The 19,587-nt window shown below is 42.0% G+C and overlaps 1 protein-coding gene across 3 annotated transcripts in view; it reads right to left on the bottom strand.

The window, feature by feature from the left end:
• Window positions 1-785: 785 nt before the first annotated feature.
• The window catches only part of c9orf72 (C9orf72-SMCR8 complex subunit), a 78,932-nt gene continuing 60,130 nt past the window's right edge, over window positions 786-19,587 (bottom strand). The window contains exons 1-10 of one of the 3 annotated variants that reach the window (XM_086126597.1): window positions 13,290-13,453; window positions 11,853-12,339; window positions 9,342-9,437; window positions 8,635-8,699; window positions 7,733-7,805; window positions 6,469-6,585; window positions 3,657-3,892; window positions 3,506-3,563; window positions 2,779-2,888; window positions 786-1,826 (exon numbers count right to left, since the gene is read on the bottom strand). In XM_086126597.1, the coding sequence (XP_085982723.1) occupies window positions 1,640-1,826; window positions 2,779-2,888; window positions 3,506-3,563; window positions 3,657-3,892; window positions 6,469-6,585; window positions 7,733-7,805; window positions 8,635-8,699; window positions 9,342-9,437; window positions 11,853-12,299 (1,389 nt within the window). In that variant the 5' untranslated portion in view covers window positions 12,300-12,339; window positions 13,290-13,453 and the 3' untranslated portion in view covers window positions 786-1,639. Of the gene's footprint in view, window positions 1,827-2,778; window positions 2,889-3,505; window positions 3,564-3,656; window positions 3,893-6,468; window positions 6,586-7,732; window positions 7,806-8,634; window positions 8,700-9,341; window positions 9,438-11,852; window positions 12,340-13,140; window positions 13,260-13,289; window positions 13,454-19,587 lie in introns of those variants that run through there. The other 2 variants (XM_086126598.1, XM_086126599.1) reach the window with 2 other exon arrangements.

Consider the following 19,587-nt stretch of genomic DNA (forward strand, 5'->3'; position numbering starts at 1 on the left):
TGACTGGTTGCCCTGTATGTCAATCAAGTAGCGTGATTGACGATCGGCTGACATCATAAGTTCTGCTGGACTTAGGGCCGTTGTTTGAATGGTAGCGCCACTATCAAGGCGTTTTCGACGCTTGTCATGTGAAAGCCCGGGAGACGCATTGAACGGGCCAAAGAGCTGCACGCGGCTCGCTAGCAGCGGGTTGGCCATCTCTGTTGAGAGTGACCTAACTTTGTCACGATTGTTTCTTTTTTTAAGCAATGTGAGAGGATGTCGAATTTCTGTTCAGTTATATGTTATCTTTCCATGTGCGTTACTGAGTAGAAATATTTTTTAAGGCCATTAGATGATGTCTCTCTCACACACACACACACACACACACACACTAGCTTTTGAGGGTGATTTGGAAATTACAGCAAGCCTCCTAAACTGACTTCACTGAGCTTCAGCCCATATACCTATTCGTCCATTTCCTCCACCAAAAAATTACCCTTCTGAAGTCGAAATACATTTGTATACATATTCTTAACATCTGTAAAGTGTAGAAATACGCAGAAATTAAATTTTGTATCTTAGCTAACATTTGTGAGGGTGACTCAAAGCACAAAGTAAATGAGTTAAATATGATGGACCGGTTGATCCTAAAAAACAAACATGTCGATTATTCCTGAGAAGAATAATCAAAGCAAATCCATGTCATACACAGTTGACCAGTCTGCTTTATCAAAAGGGATTGTGACCAGATCCATTTTGAGTGCTTTTATCCTGATCTTTGACTCAATCTCCAGGCTTTGGGATTACACTCAATATTTTAATTATGTCAACGGATTTGTCACATTCACATTCAACACAGACATGTATTTGAACATTTTCAACGACAAAAACATTCTTAACTGTACTGTACACCACAGCACTTTCGAAAGGCCAACTTAGGCAGTTGGTTCACACTGCCGAATAAAATAGCAGATACTTTTAATAAATAGCATTTTGAAATCAGGAAGCAAACCCGTGGTTTCTTTCTGACCTTCGGGTTAAGTGAACGCTGGCGCGTTTTGGCTGCCGCTGCTCAACCCGTATTGTTTTGTGTTTTTTGTTATTGTAAAGTGTCCTTGGGTGTCTTGAAAGGCGCTTATAAATAAAATGTATTATTATTATTTTCACGCCACCATCTAATGCAGGGGTCTTCAATCCCGTTCCTCGAGGGCCGCTCTCCATCCCGTTTTCTAGCTCTCCTTGCTCTCCTCACCTGACTCAAATAATCAGATCATCAACAAGGTCTGTAGAAGCCGGATAACGATCCTGATCTTTGAATCGGGTGTGCTACATCAAGGAGGAGAAAAGGCAGGACAGCGGCCCTCGAGGAACAGGATTGAAGACCTGTAATTGTTATGCATGCATGCATACATACAGGACTGCAGACACCTATAACAACATTTATCTTCTCAAAACACATCATAAAAGCAGATTAGAAGAAATTGGATAACATCTTTTACAAACAGAAGTTCTTTGATGATACCTTGGACAAAAAAGGAGCCAAATGGGGGGGGGGGGAAACGGAATTCTCGGTCTGGAAAGAAAACATGCATATATTTCTGGAACAAAAAACAAAACCAACAATTTTCAAGACATTAAGTGCAGGTGATGATCGCACTCAAAAGTTCATAAGAACATCTCTTTCCTGCATGCTGGTGTAGAATGGCTTTCCAAACACAAATGAATGTAGTCCTGCTCTCAACTTCTCAGCAAAGGCCATAACGATGTTCAGGTCTCCTTCAACCATCAGATCGAGATCGGCTTTTAAATTGCGCAAGGACCGGAAAGGCTTTTTCCCCTTTTGACTGGAAAGGGAGAGACGACGGTAAACAACTTGTCCAACACAGCAATTCATGTCATTGCAAGCTGCTTCACAACACAGTTATCATAAACCATCTTGTCATGAGTAAAATGAAATGTCCTTATAGCTCAGGCTATTAAATGACATCAAAGAATAGTAATAGAATACATACGTCATATTTACAAAAGATAATAAACGAACACAATATTATTGCAAAATAAATACATTTGAATAAAAAATCTGCACAAGTTAAAATAATAATAGAAGGGTTTAAATAACTTCTCCTTTGAAGGCAAATTTTGCTAATCAGTGAATTAATTTTCATAACGAGCAAATTTTTGCAGGTTACTCCCAGGAACAACAACAACAATATACTGTATATATTTCAATATGCGAGTATCCGACTGAAAAGTCGATAAAATGATCAGGTTTTGTGATAAAGGATACTTTTATTTTATATATCTCACTTCATAATGAACAACCAATTGGTTTCCAATTTTTATATAATAAACAGATTTAATTTATTTATTTATGTCGTTGTTGTTCTTGTTGTTGTTATGTGCATGGCAGCAAACTGTATCATCTGACGCCTATGCCTCCATGACTTTGGGCACCCCAAACTGGTCACAGGCCAAACTCAACAATTCCTGGATATGCTGTCAATAGTTCTCAACCTTTAACTGTGAAAGTTTGGCCGAAGCTTTGTTCATTAGTTCTGTCACAAAAACTCAGCAGAGAAAAATCGGGCCGAAAAACAAATACTCTATGAGAATATGGCCTCGAAATAAAGCAAAGCTCTGGTATAACTTGGAATGAAGAACTGGATTACTTTTGTGTGTGGTGCTTTCCAAGCGTGGGCCAGTGAAAAGTCTTAATTTGAATGCCCCTATGGTGGTACAATTCGGAATCTGCCCCCGCCCCCCCCAAAAATGTGGAAATTGGTCAACGACTCTTACGTCTCATCTTCGATGTACTTAAGCAATGTGAGGGCTTTCCTGTGGAGCAACAGCAGGAACTGAGCCAAGTAGGCACTGCGCAGGGAAAGGCCGGGCTTCAGCATGAACACCTGGTGTGACAAAAAATATCAAATCAAGCTATTTCTGGATTATTTCACGCTATTGATATTTTATTGTGATTCTTTCATTCATTGTGTTTTGTGTTACATCCATCCATCCATCCATCCATTTTCCGAACCGCTTGATCCTCACTAGGGTCGCGGGGGGTGCTGGAGCCTATCCCAGCCGTCTTCGGGCAGTAGGCGGGGGACACCCTGAACCGGTTGCCAGCCAATCGCAGGGCACACACAGAGACGAACAACCATCCACGCCCACACTCACACCTAGGGACAATTTAGAGCGTCCAATCAGCCTGCCATACATGTTTTTGGAACGTGGGAGGAAACCGGAGCACCCGGAGAAAACCCACACAGGCCCGGGGAGAACATGCAAACTCCACACAGGGAGGCCGGAGCTGGAATCGAACCCCGTACCTCCGCACTGTGAAGCCGACGTGCTAACCGCTGGACTACCGGGCCGCCGTTCTGTGTTACATGTTCCATCTTATGTACAGCAATGTTACAGCTCTCAAAATAGTGTGTCAGTTCAAAATACGCCCCGTCACGGTACCCACATAAGAAGTTAATGCAGTGCAGAAAACGGAAGAGTGAAGCAACTATTAACTTACCTCGTCTATAAATGACTTCACCAAAGTATCTTTATGCATAACATCTTGAAATATATTCCTACGAACAAAGAGGTACACTGTATTGTTGTTTTGGTGTAAGTATAAGTCTGATTTAAAAAAAAAATAAAACGCAGATAAATGACCGGCTCACAAGTCAGGTGTGAACGTGTCATCGGTGGGGATGACAGTGTCAGGAGGGATGTCCTCTTCGCTGTCCGTCTTCCATAGTGTATTCAGCTCGGACCGCATGTAGCCACGTTGGTTGTAAGTATGCTCGTGACACGGTGGCATCTGCTTGACTGTGTTGATGTCCACATCGATGTGCGTGGTCGGGTAAGGTGAGTAGAGGACCTGGCGGAAGGGCAGTACAAAGCTCCCGGTGGAGTCCTGGGAAACAGAAAAAGCAAAAGGAATGAATGGAAATACACACACTGATTTGCGCAACGTTACTTGACCTAAACTCCCATGTCAAAGGAAAAAAGGCCTCTGAACACATTATGGATTGAAAAGGAAAAAAAACACCCGTAGACTGAAAACTATTTCAAAGCATTGACGGGGTCGCACGTCAGCAAAACCAGAATGCACAAAAGACTTCAATCAGTAGGTACAAAATGTGTGCGCAAAAATAAGATTGAAAGAATAGCTTCTGTTTGGGGAAGCGGGTTATCATTTCCCCTTGTGGTGTGTCCCTTTTTGCTTGTTCCCATTTACATGAATAAAATCGATCAAAACAAGAAACTGCTGAACAGACAGTTTGTACCACAATGAGTCCTCATAGCTCAAACGTTCAGGTTGTCATACAGTGGTACCTCGACTTACGAAATTAATACGTTCTGGAAGAAATTTCTTCAATAGAAAATGTTGTAAGTAGAGACTCGTTTTCCATGTCAATGGACTAATCCCGTCTTCCTCAACTGGCGGACCGCGATCCACGACCGGACCGCCGACCTCCTCTGTCCGGACCTCCTCTGTCCGTGTATAAAATGATAAATTATAAAGTGATTTTTACGTTGTACATTTTATATTTTTGGACTATAATCTGCGCATTACCGCGATCGCTTGTTAAAATTATCCGTTTTATTCTTTGCGTGCACGAACAGATGTATTGCAGAGGACGCAGCAGCGCGACTGTGTGTGTATAATGTTTGACGAACTGGAGACCCTGGCTGAGCAGGGCATGTCGGCGATAACGATGCGCTGATCGGCTCCTCTGAACTTAAGGTGTGCCCATACGTAAGCGTCAGCACGCGTCTATCCCAATACACACGCATTCAAAATGGATGATTGTGTCAGGAAACAGACGCATGCGCGACGCCACAGTGCGCTCACAGCTTCAGCCCAGGAGAGCCGCACGCAGACAATTAGGCAAGACGAATCGCGGGAGGTTTCGATTGTGTGCAGTTTTGCTCCCGTCTACCCGGGGATCTTTGCAGCTGTTTAACAGCAGAACACCGCAACATCCCAATGGCGTCCTCAAATAATATTTGCATGCCTCAGACATTGCATTCACCTTTAGTGGAAGAACAGCACTGCACATTCCTGTGCTCCCTTGTGTCAGTATTTAAAATGGTTCTTAACTCCTCTTCTGATATATTTTTCAGTGATTTCAGAGGGGATGTGAAAGGGGGAATTGTACAAATGAAAAGGATATTTTTGTTTTCACGTTTAGTATTTATTTTGGTAAAATGAGTATTTTGTTTTGCTTTTGTTAAATTAAGGGGAAAAAAGACAACTACTGTTTAACAAAGTTAGAGTAAAAATGTCTTATTTCCCTAAAAGGGCTATTTCTATTATCAAGCAGGCACAATTTAACAAAATAAAAGAGTTCCTGTGCCTCAACACAATACCTCTCATTATTTGCTGTGTACTGGCAAAGTGAATAATTGTTATTTTCATGCACCCCATTATTGGTTGGTTGTGAGGAGTGTTGATTTGTATAAGCTTGGCTCGACCATACTAAATGGGCATATAGCCCTGCTCCCCATGACCGCCGTGCATGGGACCGGAAAAAAAAGTGGACCTACAGCCTTTCTAGTTGGCGACCACTGGACTAATCCATTCCAAGCCCCCCAAAACCCCATAAAAAGCATCAAAATATGTAACAAATACATGTTACAATTAGATTATTGCACAATAAATGAGAGTTGTGCATAGTGTAAAAAACAAAGAATAGAGTGAAGAACAAAAATGATGGTCATTTAACTTTTAACTGAATCTTCATCGTTTTTTTGGGCCTTTTTAGTTCATGTTCTCTCTCGGAAGTGTTTTTTGCCTGGCGTTTTATAAAGAACTGATCCAAGGACGTTTGCTTTTGTCGGCTTTTGACAATCCTTCAAAAATGTCCAAGGCAAACATCAGCAACGTGAGCGATCGCCCGACTGGCGAACTTTTCTGGGTGATTCACATTTACGTAAAACTATCAAAACGCCTCTTGGCCCGAGGGGCGGATGACGAAGACGCTGTATAGACACATTCGGTCGAGGTCCCTCTTAGCCAACGGGATGCTAGGATGATGCTCAGGAATAGCCAATGGCAGAGCAGCAATAAGTATGTTGCGTTCAGGAAACTCGAAGCTGCGAGAAGCAGCCCATCATGTATGTTTACCTTTCGTATCTTGAAATTTCTTTCATACCAATGGGCCGTTGAAGCGCTTCGTTACTCGAAGATTTCATATGAAGTGACGCGCGTAAGTAGACGTACCACTGTATACTGTAAATGCACCGCGGGGAATATTTCGGTGCATGCAATTTCGCAATTCCGCCTACTTTTGTGTGTTCGGACACCGTAATGCAAAAACAGCAATAAATTATCGAGCAAGCCATCAATAGATTTAGCAATGAGATTAGATTAGATAACCTTTATTTGCCCCACATGGGGGAATTTGAAATTACCCCAAAAATACGAAACAGACCGTAAATGGGTTATGTCTCATTCGATATTTTCACATTTTAAAAGAGGCTTACCTTGAGCAGACCCTGAACAAAGAGGCCTGTATCATATTTGAATGATGAGTCTGCCTTGCAGAGGCGAGAACTTTTCTTCTCAGCAGCAGTAAGAAAGAGGCAAAGTGTTCGCACAATCTGTCCCCCCAAAAAAAAAAAAAAATTGGTTCACAAGTACCACATCAAAAACCAACCATTATAGACAAAATATTGCTAATTTCCACTCCGAGTAGAAAAAAAGTTAGAAATCAGAATTGCTTTGAAATGATATGTGAATTAAAGGTTGTCAATTCTTTTGCGCCAGGAAACACACACAGCAAAAAATAGCACGACAGAGTTCAAGTCAGCCTTGAAGAAAATCAAATACTGTAGCGAGATGCATTCCTCAGTTGCTTTCTCTGTAACGAGTAGATATACCTGTAGATGTGAAAAACTCGACACAAATGCCAACTGTTTGTGATATTAAAAAATGGAGACCTTGACTTCGATATGACCTACAACCTGGAGCTCTCATTCCAACTTCCTTTTTAATATGTCATAACACTTAAGAGTCACGGCACAGAAGAGAAACGATACACATCACGTGATGCAAATGCATCTCTGAGCATACCGGCCTCCAAACAAGCAATGTATGTGCAGTGAACAAATACAGTAGTGTGATTTTTTTTTTTTTTTTTTTTATTCCAAATCAAGCTCCAGGACAAGATTCACTATTTTCAGTAACATTTACAAATATGACAGAAATCAACATCATACCGTTAAAATATTCAAAGCTATTTCCATAATAATGTTAGAACACTGAAGAGGCTGTGTAAGGGAGAGGTTTTTTTAAACTGGCACAGTAACGCAAGAACGACTGCTTGCTGTCATACATACTGTATACATGTAATTACATGTAATAAAGGATGTAAATACACATTGTTTTTTTTAAATCAAAAATAATAATATAATAGGCCATTCATTTTAAGGTGTGCCTTATGATCCAAAGTGTAGTACAAAAACAGAAAAAACGGTAGTTTGAGGGGTGTGCACACTTATGCAACCAGGTTATTGTACTCTTTCATATTCTCCTTGGAAAAAAATTACATTTGCTTTAATGGAGATCTATAGGTTGTAGCTCACATTAAAGTTGGAAATAGTATTGACACTAGTAATCTTGGTCTTATTGTTTTACCATAAAAACCTGGGATTTTAACAGGGGTGTGTAGACTTTTTAGATTAACTGGAAATAACATAATCTACGCAAGAGTCTCTGTGTGTCTACGCACTCTTCTGCTGAATTTACCTTGTTTACTTTCTCTGGGTTGCTTCCAACGACGATTGAACAACCGCAAGTCTGGAGATGAGAACTGATGGCCCTGAACCACAGAAACGAGAAGTGCAAATTGCAAACAATCAGCGCCATTATAATCCATTTACTTGATGTTATCTTATTCAAATGTGTCATTGACAACAATGAGCTGTGCTCTGAAAACCTTAATAAAGAAGGCAAATGTGTTTGTAACAAGCGTAAATGCAGTGGGTGGCTACACCAAAAAATTCAAAGAGATATATTTGGGCTTTTTTTTTCCAGTAATACTGTATAATTGTTTATCTTCCACAAACACTTCCAATTCCATCACTTGAAATTTCATTTCACACTCCCAAGTGTTTCATTGTCAGTGTTGGGAATAATGGCGCTACTATCAATCCATCCATCCAGTTTCCGATCTGCTTATCTTCACAAGGGTGGCGGGGGGTGCTGGAGCCTATCACAGCCGTCTTAGGGTAGTAGGCGGGGGACACCCTGAATCAGTTGCCAGCCAATCGCAGGGCACACAGAGACGAACAACCATCCACCCTCACACTCACACCTTAGGGCAATTTAGAGTGTTCAATCAGCCTGCCATGCATGTTTTTGGAATGTGGGAGGAAACCGGAGTACCCGGAGAAAACCCACGCAGGCCCGGGGAGAACATGCAAACTCCACACAGGGAGGCCGGAGCTGGAATTGAACCCGGTACCTCTGCACCGTGAGGTCGACACCAGTGGCCCACCGGGCCGCCCAATAGCACTACTGACGTTTGAATAATGAAGTACTGGGTAACAGCAATTAAGCCTTGGTCTTTGGCGGGAGGAAATGAGCTATGTTCGGCGGGTCTCTTCATCAGAGGACTGAGCATCATTTGCCGGGACTCGAGCGCTTACTTGTGGAGGAAATCCTCGTGGCAGCTGTCTCCGATGTCATCATCATTTAACATGGTGTCTTTTATCTAGTCGGATGGAGGAAAACAAATCAAACTGTTATAAAAAAGGTTGAAGTGGTCAAGCGTGCGAATTAGGATAAAACATATGTGCAGGATCAGGACCTCAGACTCTCCAATTTAGATTAGTACAGACATTTTGAATCAAATCATCAGAAATGACACAGGTGAGGTTTGCTAGTGTTATCACATTGCTATTTTGACTTCTTTGTCATTTTAGGCCCACGTCTACAGAATGTTGCATTATGAACATCCACCAGGGATTTAAACATTAACTACCGATACATCTCTAAACTCCATGGGAAGATCCTGCTAAAAAAAAAAAAAAAAAAAACTAACCCAAAATGTTCTATTTTATTTTATATTTGGCACGCTGTAATGTTTTTTCTTTCCCAAAAATGTTCTCGATCCTACTTGGTAATACCTGATGAGTAATTGTGTACCAATTACGGTGTAATGAGCATATTTGGGTATTCATTTGAGAAATGCGTCATCAAATCAAATATTTTTCGAATGTGGGAGGAGGGGGAGGCAGGCATCAACAAAAAAGTTGTGCATTGATTTGAAGGTAATCTTACAGAAAAGTGTTTGTTGGCATTTTTATTTTATTTTTATTTTTTTTTTGCCCATGATATTGACATGGTTACTCACATCGATGTCTTCAGGCACACTGTGTGTTTTCATAGAAGCAAGCAGCTCCATAATCGGAACAATCTCCAAGCTCAGCACTGCGATGATATTGTAGCCCTAAAAGAAGGCAAATTGTTAACTTTGGTTTTCACGTCAGTCTCGGGCAGATTGACTACAATGTTTCTATTTCAACCGTTAAATGGACCAGTCATGATTGTATTTGTTGCTTAGATTTGCATTTGGTTTCGTTTCATGTTGTGTTTTATGTTCTGGTGGTTCATGTCTTGTCCTCTTTGTTCGATCTTTCCACGCGTGGTTGTCAACCCGTTCCCTTGTGCACTCCCTCAGGTTCCAGGTGTTCCTCATCGGCTTGCCAATATGGTTGTATGCCATTCCATGCCTCCTTTCGGTCTTTGTTTTATAATAATAATAATAATAGATTTTATTTATAAGCGCCTTTCAAGACACCCAAGGACACTTTACAATAACAAAAAACACAAAACAATACGGGTTGAGCAGCGGCAGCCAAAACGCGCCAGCGTTCACTCAACCCGAAGGTCAGAAAGAAACCACAGGGGAGGGAGAGAGGGAGAAAAAAACCCACGCTCGAACTACCCTCGTTTTGAGGATAATTTGAGTGAGGCAAAAAAAACTCCTGCACAAGCATATGACAGTTACAACAGGTCACAAGACATAAACAATGAAGACGGTGAATCAAGGGAATGTATGAGGGAGGGGGTGATGGTGGGGGACTAGCTTCCGTGCATATTTTCATCAGGGGAAGGTCGAGATAGCAGATGTTGTTTTTGGTAGCAGGCTGCCCAAGAATTGCTTTGGGTTGTAGTCCCTGTTAGTTGTCATGTCCTAGTCAATTTAGTCTGAGTGTTCATTTCTTCTGCTCAAATGTTGTTTTTTGGGTAATTCCAATGTGCCTTGTCTTCCTTTTATGCTTTTTATAATTAAATACATTTTGGACAGCACACCTGCCTTGCCTGACTGCTTCCCTGCCCTTGGGTCTTCAACTACACTCATCCTTGACAGGACCAACTAAATCATTTTTCAGTAAATATGCAAATAAAGATGTATTTTTAATAAGAAAGATTGTTGCATGATGCTTTCCGATTTTGTAAATGTAAATCACGTTTGCGCCTTTAGGACAAAATACAGAAACGTGTGCATGGTAGGTACTTATGATGTAGTGCTGATCCAATTAGGGTTGTTCAGTCAATGCAGCATCAGTCACACAATGTTTGCCACGACCGCTCTTTTTCTGCTTCCATCTCTTCTTTCCTTTGAAGGTTGGCCAGTCATTTTGGTGCACTGCTGCCATATTCTTTAGCCTGCTATAAGGAAGGTAGCTAATGACGGTAAGATAAGATAAGAAGCCCTTTATTAGTCTCGCAATGGAGAAATTCCCGATTCACAGCAGCAAAGTTATGAAAGGAAGAAGTAGAACAACAAAATATAGGAGCTGCTGGAAAGGCAGCCACTCACGCGGCGCCATTTTGAAGTCAAAATAACACAACATGCATGTCTTCTTCTCTTCTGCTGTCTTTTGGCAGTTAGCGAATGCTTTTGGTGCATTACCACCAGTGGAAAGAGGGTGGTGGCAATGCACAGAAAGTCAACACAATAAGGCAGGGTTGTCAAATCCATTTTCGTCGCCTGCCACGTTTTTGTTAGAGTTTCCCTTGGCACGCCGTTATGTCTGAAACCATATAAATAAATTTGAATGTTGAAAATAAAAGTTTGAATTTATCCTGAAGGAAAAGAAATCGGCGATGTTAATTATTCATTTAGTTGACTGAAATTGCTCTGTATTCGTCGACTAAAACGAAAATACAAACAGAAAACAAAATTTTGACATGTACTTTAATCAAATTTAGTCTCAAGACTACAACTAAAACTAGATTAAAATTTCTTGTCAAAATTAATACTGGTTGCGCCGTGACTGTTTTGTTTTTGGATTCCCACCACGCTTCCTCGCCGCCTCATCATCTCGCGTTCTGATTGCTTGCGCATCCCTATCCACTGGCTGCTTACTCGTTTGTCTTCGGGGCACACCACACACGGTGCGAAGACGGTTCCAAAACAATCCAATATGTTGAATATCCCCTATTGTATTATTTTTGTTATTTTGACTTCAAGATGGCGCCGCGAGAGTGGCTGCCTTTCCAGCAGCTCCTATATTTTGTTGTTCTACTTCTTCCTTTCATAACTTTGCTGCTGTGAATTGGGAATTTCTCCATTGCGAGACGAATAAATTTTTTCTTATCTTATCTTATCTTATTTGAGGTTGGACGTCCTCTGGAGCACTCGATATCAGTCGAAGCACAAGACACACGGCAGGATGATCTACTAAGATTATCTTGGAGCTATTATGAAAATCGGGAAAGGAGATTCTGATCTGAAATCGGGCTGATTATCCTGCCGTGTGAACCGGGCTTAAGACACATTATCAAGCAGAGCAATGTTAAGACTCAAACTGTCTGCGGTGAATAACCGAGTGATCATTTGAAGTGTCAAAGGTACCTTTTGCATCCAAATACGTCCCTTGCGGATAGCATGCTTTAGCCTCTCCACGCAGATGGTGTGCAAAGGCAGGTAGAAGGCCAGTTCCGTCTGCGGTAGAATAATGGACAAGGCGCAGGTGTTCTTGTCCCCCTTGAGCTCACCATCGAAGATGAGTGATACGATGATGACGCCCTTCTCTGCCAGGACAAAAAACTTCACGTCCACTGCGCCACACTCTGCACTGCGTAGAATCTCTCCATTTAATGTGTGATTGGCCAAGAAGGTCACATCTCCATCGCCAAGCAACATGACATGATCGCCCTTTGGTGCCCAGATGTGATGGACACGAGGACCGAGGATATTGTCCCAGTAAGCAAAGGTGGCAGCCAGCAGTGGGCATTCTCCCTCGATTGCGACTTCAGACTTTGCCACAGCAGGTGACTGGGGTGGACAACCAGACGACATTTAAGTTATAAAGGTGACAATCTTCGGAAAGGTCGTCAGTCTGAAATGTAGAAAACAACAAAAATGAACTCTATAATTCATATTTTCTGTACATTTCAAAGTCGTTAAATATCACAGCAGAAGTCGTGATATTTTTGTATGTCGAATGTTTTACGCCATGTTACAGCACTTGAAATGCAGTGATGGTTGTTTTTAAAAGGCTCCATAAATAAAGTTGAGTTGATGTATGCTTTCCACGCTTACAGACTGGGTTGAAAGAAGTCACGTCTTTCCTTAGTTCATTATTGCCAGTGAGTTTACGCAAATAGTTAAATAGTTCAATACTACAAATAACATAAAAACAAACAGTTGTTGTTCATGGTGGTCGTGGTGCTGGTGTGTGATTTTAGTGAGAGCACTGTAATTTGCTTGACAAAATGTTCACTTCAACTGTTCCACTTAACAATGATGGAATGAGAAAAATGCTTCTCGATTCTAAATTCTCCTTCGGTCTGATTGTGAGCCCGAATGGTTGTTCATCTTGTGTGCAACCACTTCAGGATGTACTGCGCCTACTGCCCGAAAACAGCTGGGATAGGCTCCAGCACGCCCGCGACCCTCGTGAGGATAACCTGATTAGAGGATGGATGGATGGATTAATCAAAGGACGGATACTTTATAGCTTTTAGAAGAGAGGTTAAATACATGCTTACTTTACCAGCAACTCTGTACGGTTCCATATCAATTTTGTCGGAAATCTTAACTTTTCACATCACAACAATTACCTCTCAGAAGAGTAGGCTTCTTCTATATCACATCAGCCTGCAAATATTGTAACCAAGCAATTCAAAGAATCACCTACCTCAATTATGTGCCGAATGTTATGTCACGAGAAACGTAGAAAGATGAATAAATAAAAGCCCAATCACTCGGATACTACCATCTAATTTAGCCGTGCTAACATGATAACTTGGGTCCACAGCATAGTTTAGAAGCCCAGTCGTAGCTTACCGCTTAAGTCGTTTTGATCATGACCCTGCGATTGTAGTTAAGTCGTGTAAATTTATTCTTTCGCGACAATCGTTGTGCGATTCTCTTTTAGTCAATGGAAGGTTGTAGCCAGTTGCAGTGTTGTCGTCGTCTTGACACTTCCTGCTACGTACGTGGGATGTCATTTGAAAGTGGGCACAGGCGCCCTCTAGTGGAGGACCGTGGGACGTTCAATGGGTCGAATGATGGGCAGTGGACACTTGGAAGATTTCCATCCAACCGCTTCACACAAAGCTTCCACTCATAAACACAAAACCGCCCTGGCGGTCATTTGAACTGTGTGGGGTTGTTTTTTCAGTTTTAAAACAGTGTCCACGTTAAAAAAATGGAATCAAAACAACAAAATTAGGTCTTCTGGGATTCATTTATGTAATTTGTTTTGGATTAATTTGTGATGAATGCTGTGGTACGAAATGAACAAACGACAAGCTATATTTATGTTCACATGAGTGTTTAACAAAGAAATCGTGATATTGATTGTTATTTATTTCAAACAACAACAACAGCAATTTTATCTTCTTATATTGGCTTGGATATGTGCAACATAAGTCTTACTGAATGGGGAATGTCAATTATTTGTTAAATTTAAATTTGACTAACTTATACACCCATAATTTTGGGTTCTTTAAGGTGACCTGTTTGTCACCTGAGAAGAAAGAGAAAAAAAACAATAGGAGAACAACAAAAACTTGGAATTGGAATTGGAAACACAGTTGTTCACAATGAGGCGAATCTCGCCCCGTCTTTGCTTGTGAATGACTCAGCAATTCAGGTTGGCTTTTTTTTTAAACACTTTTTTTTTTTTTAACTGGGAACATGGCATTCACCTGTTCCCAGTCAGCCTGTTCACTTGTGGCTTGTTCCAAACAGGTATTTGATGAGGATTCCTCTATTTTCTCAGGATTTTTCCTACCTGTCCCAATTTTTTAATGTGTTGCATCCATAAAATTAAAATGAAGTCAATCATTATTTGGGGCAATATATATATACAGCTGTCTTCGGGCAGTAGGCAGGGGACACCCTGAATCGGTCGCCAGCCAATCGCAGGGCACACAGAGACAAACAACCATCCACGCCCACACACACACACACCTAGGGACAATTTAGAGTGTTCACTCGGCCTGCCAAGCATGTTTTTGGAATGTGGGAGGAAACCAGAGTACCCGGAGAAAACCCACGCAGTCTCAGGGAGAACATGCAAACTCCACACAGGGAGGCCGGAGCTGGAATTGAACCCGGTACCTCTGCACTGTGAAGTCTACGTGCTAACCACTGGACAACCGGGCCGCCTACATCCATCATTTCCGGGTAAATATTTATTTGTTCCTATTTGGAATTCTTAACACCTTGCAATATCCGAGTGAAGTCAACTACAAAAATTAAACTGCAACTGAGTAAGAGATTAATCTGTAGGACTGGAAGATGGTGACGTGGAAGATGTTAGTTATGCCATCGTCTTGTCATAGTTAGCAGTGGTTTTCAACTTTGTAATGAGAGAAGTCAAGGTTGCTTTATTTCAATCACGGAAAATCCTCCTGGATCCCCCGCACCCTGCCCACCATCTTTTCCAGCTACTCCCCTCAGGCAGGCGATACCGATCCATGCGCACCAAATCCAACAGACACTTAAACAGCTTCTTCCCTCTAGCCCAGAGGTGGGCAAACTTTTTGGCTCGGGGGCCGCATTGACTTTTAAAATTTGACAGAAGGGCCAGGTCAGCACGAGCTATGGTACATTAAAAAAAAACTGCATTTGTTGACAGTCCATATCAAACATCAAGAGATCAAAAGCATGAAAGTACGGTATTAATATACTTTTTTTAAATGACAAAAGTGTTGTTGATGACCTCTTTTAGCCTGTGCATCGCTGCAGATGGGTTGTGATCAGACCAGTAGAAGTAGAGCGATACAGAGGTCCTAGGTGGTCGAAAAGATTGCCCCGCCCCCCCCCTGTTCTGCAACTTCAAGTCAATGCGCCACCTGGCGGTGAAATGCCTGTCATTACAAGTCCAATTGAAATGAATGCAATCATTCACATCGAACCTTAATTGTGGACCAACCTTCAACGGGCCGGGTTAAAAAGACCAACGGGCCGGATTTGGCCCGCGGGCCGTAGTTTGCTCTTGCCATTAACTCCCTAAACAGTCACTGACGCAGTCACTCTTCTTCTGTACAACTGTCATAGTATTGTATTCTACCACTGATCACTTTAGCTCTGCTGATACTTTGCACGTTGTCTCACAGTTGTCACTGGGTGGTACCACCGCACTACGGTTCACTTACGTTACGAAATGTCCTTCCATACCTATTTGTCATGTCCTTGTTTATGATGATACTAATGCAGCGTGTTCTACCGGAGACAAATTCCTTGTGTGTTCTACATACTTGGCCAATAAAGATGATTCTGATTCTGACATGTTCATAGTTTGTATCGTACATGAAGCATTTAACTGAAGATTTAAGATGTTACGTACTGGTATGTAAGAGCGGAGAAATGTCAATTTCACAATTATGTGGGGCATTTAGTCAACTCATGAGCGAATTCCCGTTTTCACTTTCAGGTTCAGAAGGTCCTGTGTGTAACGGCCAGAGTGAAAACCGCTCTGCTTCTGAGTTATGTCTCACAGGCACCTCCTCTTAGTATCCCCAAATACTTATCCTGTCCTGTTTGTCTTTTGATGTCAAACGCGAATGGTTTCCAATTCATTGTAAAATTAAAAGAGCTGGCCCAACTTTCGGGGGGCCGTGTAAATCACCACACAGCTCAAAGGGTTGCTCTCTTTGTATTGCTTCTATTTGTCTCATCTTGCTTCTGATACGATGTGTCATGCCCCTTTATGATTGGATAGGTTTTTCAGGTGCAGGGAAAGCAGGGGTCGGTCACCACGCATAGACAGAACAAAAAAAAGTTGTATCTATTTATTTATTTGTTTTAAACCATTTTTTAAACATGCAGACAAGAAATACTACTCATATCTACTGATGATATGTTCCTTATCAGGAATATGAAAAGGGATGAGGTTGATGAAATAAAAGGGCAAACACAGTTTCTGACACACAGTTATCACTTAATCCCAAGTGAGTGGGGATTTTAAGTGACGAGGTCTGAACAAAGACAAAAGACCGACAAAGCATAAAGAGAAATTGCTGGCGAAACCCCCCCAGGAAAACCAAATGAGAATAAAAAAACGCTTGCAAACATCAAGGTAAAATTGGCAATTGAAATAACAAGTGTGCAAACACACTAAACCTAAAACTAGTCAACAACAGCTTGGCAAAAAGATACTTACAAAACCCAAATCTATCGAGACCCCCGTAAGAAACTGCCGATAGCCTTTTACCACTCTACCGTATTGTTTTGTGTTATTTGTTATTGTAAAGTGTCCTTGGGTGTCTTGAAAGGCGCTTATAAATAAAATCTATTATTATTATTATTATTACTGTTGAAAGCATTTTAACATACTGGATTACGTCATGGTCTGCAAGCTGCTCTGTTGCGGACAAAAAAAAAAAAAAAAGAAAAACCCACTACAGAGAGTTGTAAAAACTGCAGAAATGTCATTGGCCACTCTCTTCCCTCATAACAGGACATTGCCAACACCCGTTATGACACGAGAGCCAGGAGCATCAGTACAGGACACTACTCACGCCTTGTAAGTCTTTTTTGCCTTCGGGGAGGCGATACAGGCCAATTAGATCGCACACCACCAGATTTTTCAACAGTTTAAAAAAAAAAAAAGCCATTTAGTCTCCGAGTCTCTCAGCTGAGTGTGGTGGAGTTCAATGCGTAATTTTCGGATGATTGGTGCAGGTATACCCCTTGGATGGTCATGGGGACAAAAAGTAAGTCAAGCTAACACTTAGATTCAAATTTAATATATAAGGACATATGAACAATATTAGGAAAAGCCTCTGTTTGAGTATCTCGGTGTCGCGGACACTCGCCGTCCAAGCAGCCAAGAAGCTCCATACCAGGAGCACCGGTGAACCATGACAGCTCCTGAGACGGTGGTGGCGCGGTCATCCTCTCCGGGCCTCCCTTTCGCTCTGTTTTTTTTTTCAATTTCCATGGAATTTTTATTTGTGTCAAAAGTAGTATCACGCTTCCCCATAATGTCCAAATATGCTGCATGTGGGTCATGTGTCATGAAATTTTTTTCGGTATAATAGATAATACACCGCTTATCCTGAACAGGGTCGCGGCGGGGCTGGATCCTATCCCAGCTGAATTTGGGCAAAAGGCGGACTACACCCTGAACTGGTCGCCAACCATCTGCAGGGAACATGTACAGGGTCAGGCAAAATGATCTGACCTTTGTAGGTTAAATAAAAGCCAAATACAGTAAAGAAACAAAAAAGTGTTTTTATTTTCGAAAAGTCCATATAATGCAATTTTTTGGGGATATGGGGTCCATACTTCTTCAAAGAGGGTGGCCCGGTAGTCCAGTGGTTAGCACGTCGGCTTCGCAGTGCAGAGGTACCGGGTTCGATTCCAGCTCCGGCCTCCCTGTGTGGAGTTTGCATGTTCTCCCCGGGCCTGCGTGGGTTTTCTCCGGGTGCTCCGGTTTCCTCCCACGTTCCAAAAACATGCGTGTCAGGCTGATTGGACACTCTAAATTGTCCCTAGGTGTGAGTGTGAGCGTGCATGGTTGTTCGTCTCTGTGTGCCCTGCGATTGGCTGGCAACTGGTTCAGGGTGTCCCCCGCCTACTGCCCGAAGACGGCTGGGATAGGCTCCAGCACCCCCCGCGACCCTAGTGAGGATTAAGCAGTTCGGAAAATGGATGGATGGATGTTTCCTGGTCATTTGATCTCATTGGTGACATCGGTTGGCCCGCCCGTGTCTCTGGGGCTACCTCAAGTCAAAGGTACATTAATCGCCCTCGCTCTATTGAACAACTTTAAGAAGCAATTTGGAAAGAAATTACTGCCATTCCACATGAAATGACCCGCCGAGTTATAGACAATTTTTGTGAACGCCACAATGTGTGGACGATAATGGATCCCATTTGACTGATTTAATTAAAAAAATATAATCAATCAATCTGTACTTTTCGAAAATAAAAACAAATTTTTTTCCCTTTACTTAATTTACCTTTTATTTAACCTATAAATATGTCAGATCATTTTGCTTGACCCTGTAGATACTAACAAACATTCATACCTACATCCACACTGTCACTGAGTGGGAACCGATCCCACGCTGCCCACACCTGTCGGGTGAGTTTACCACCAAACCATCAGTGACATACTTATAATATACAGTATGCAGTATGAAACGTAACTGCCACTCCCAGCGGCTAGCCCCACAGCACAAAAGAGAAAAGACTAATTTCAAATGAACAATGGGCTCAAGCTAGCTCGGAGGCTTGTTGTGAGGAGAATTCATGTATGAATAAATCTGCACCTTGCTTTATTTCTCGACGCCCTGGAAGACAAAAGCCAGAACCCAAAAAGAAATCATTCGTCTTAATTCCCCTTTTTGCTGCAGCAACAGTAAAATGATCATTTAACACGACGTGATATGAATCAGTCATATTGGATTGACTTCTCCCTCGTATCGTCCATACATGGTTAGTTACACTATTTTACATTGAAGACTGCATTAATTCTAATTTTATTCGTATTTGTTGTCCACCGAGAGATTCAAAGTGCCTCAGCAAACTTCACGTTACATGCCTGGGAGTCCTCATTATTTTTTCATCGAGTATGTGTCACATCCAAGTATCAAGGGGACCGGTTTATTAGCTGAGGGGGAAGGGAGAAGTACGTAAAATGACGTCAGAATGAACCTTCTTTCAGGCTCACGTGGCTTACAGTATCAACTCACTTCTCACCCCGGAGGCCCACTTGTGATCCTGTGCGGTATGCTCCCTTTTCTGTTATTGCTCTCATCTTTCACACGGCAGTGTACGCTGACACTTGCCACCAGCCATGTTTTAATGGGGCGGTGCCCCTGGGACCGGCTGAGTGCAGCTTGGCTTTGACCAGGGCACGTCTAAGTGCTGAGATAATGCACAGAAGGGGTTTTCACCCCCATGGAAGTCGTAATAAAATGTGTGAAATAATTACGTTTCCATTTGAAAGGAAGCAGCTGGTCTAATGTCATAGACTGGCTCTGTAATTGTCCAGACACGGTGTACTCTGATCACACAGACCGCACAGAGCGTTCGTTCTCCAATGGTTATCCATTGTTTATATTGCATTTAATATAATTCATTCAATTACTTAACACATACGGTTCAAAAATGGGTGTGTGGG

Source organism: Hippocampus guttulatus, chromosome 13 (genome assembly GCF_054856545.1).
Source record: "Hippocampus guttulatus isolate MCC_2025c chromosome 13, RoL_Hgut_1.0, whole genome shotgun sequence".
Taxonomy (NCBI): Eukaryota; Metazoa; Chordata; class Actinopteri; order Syngnathiformes; family Syngnathidae; genus Hippocampus; species Hippocampus guttulatus.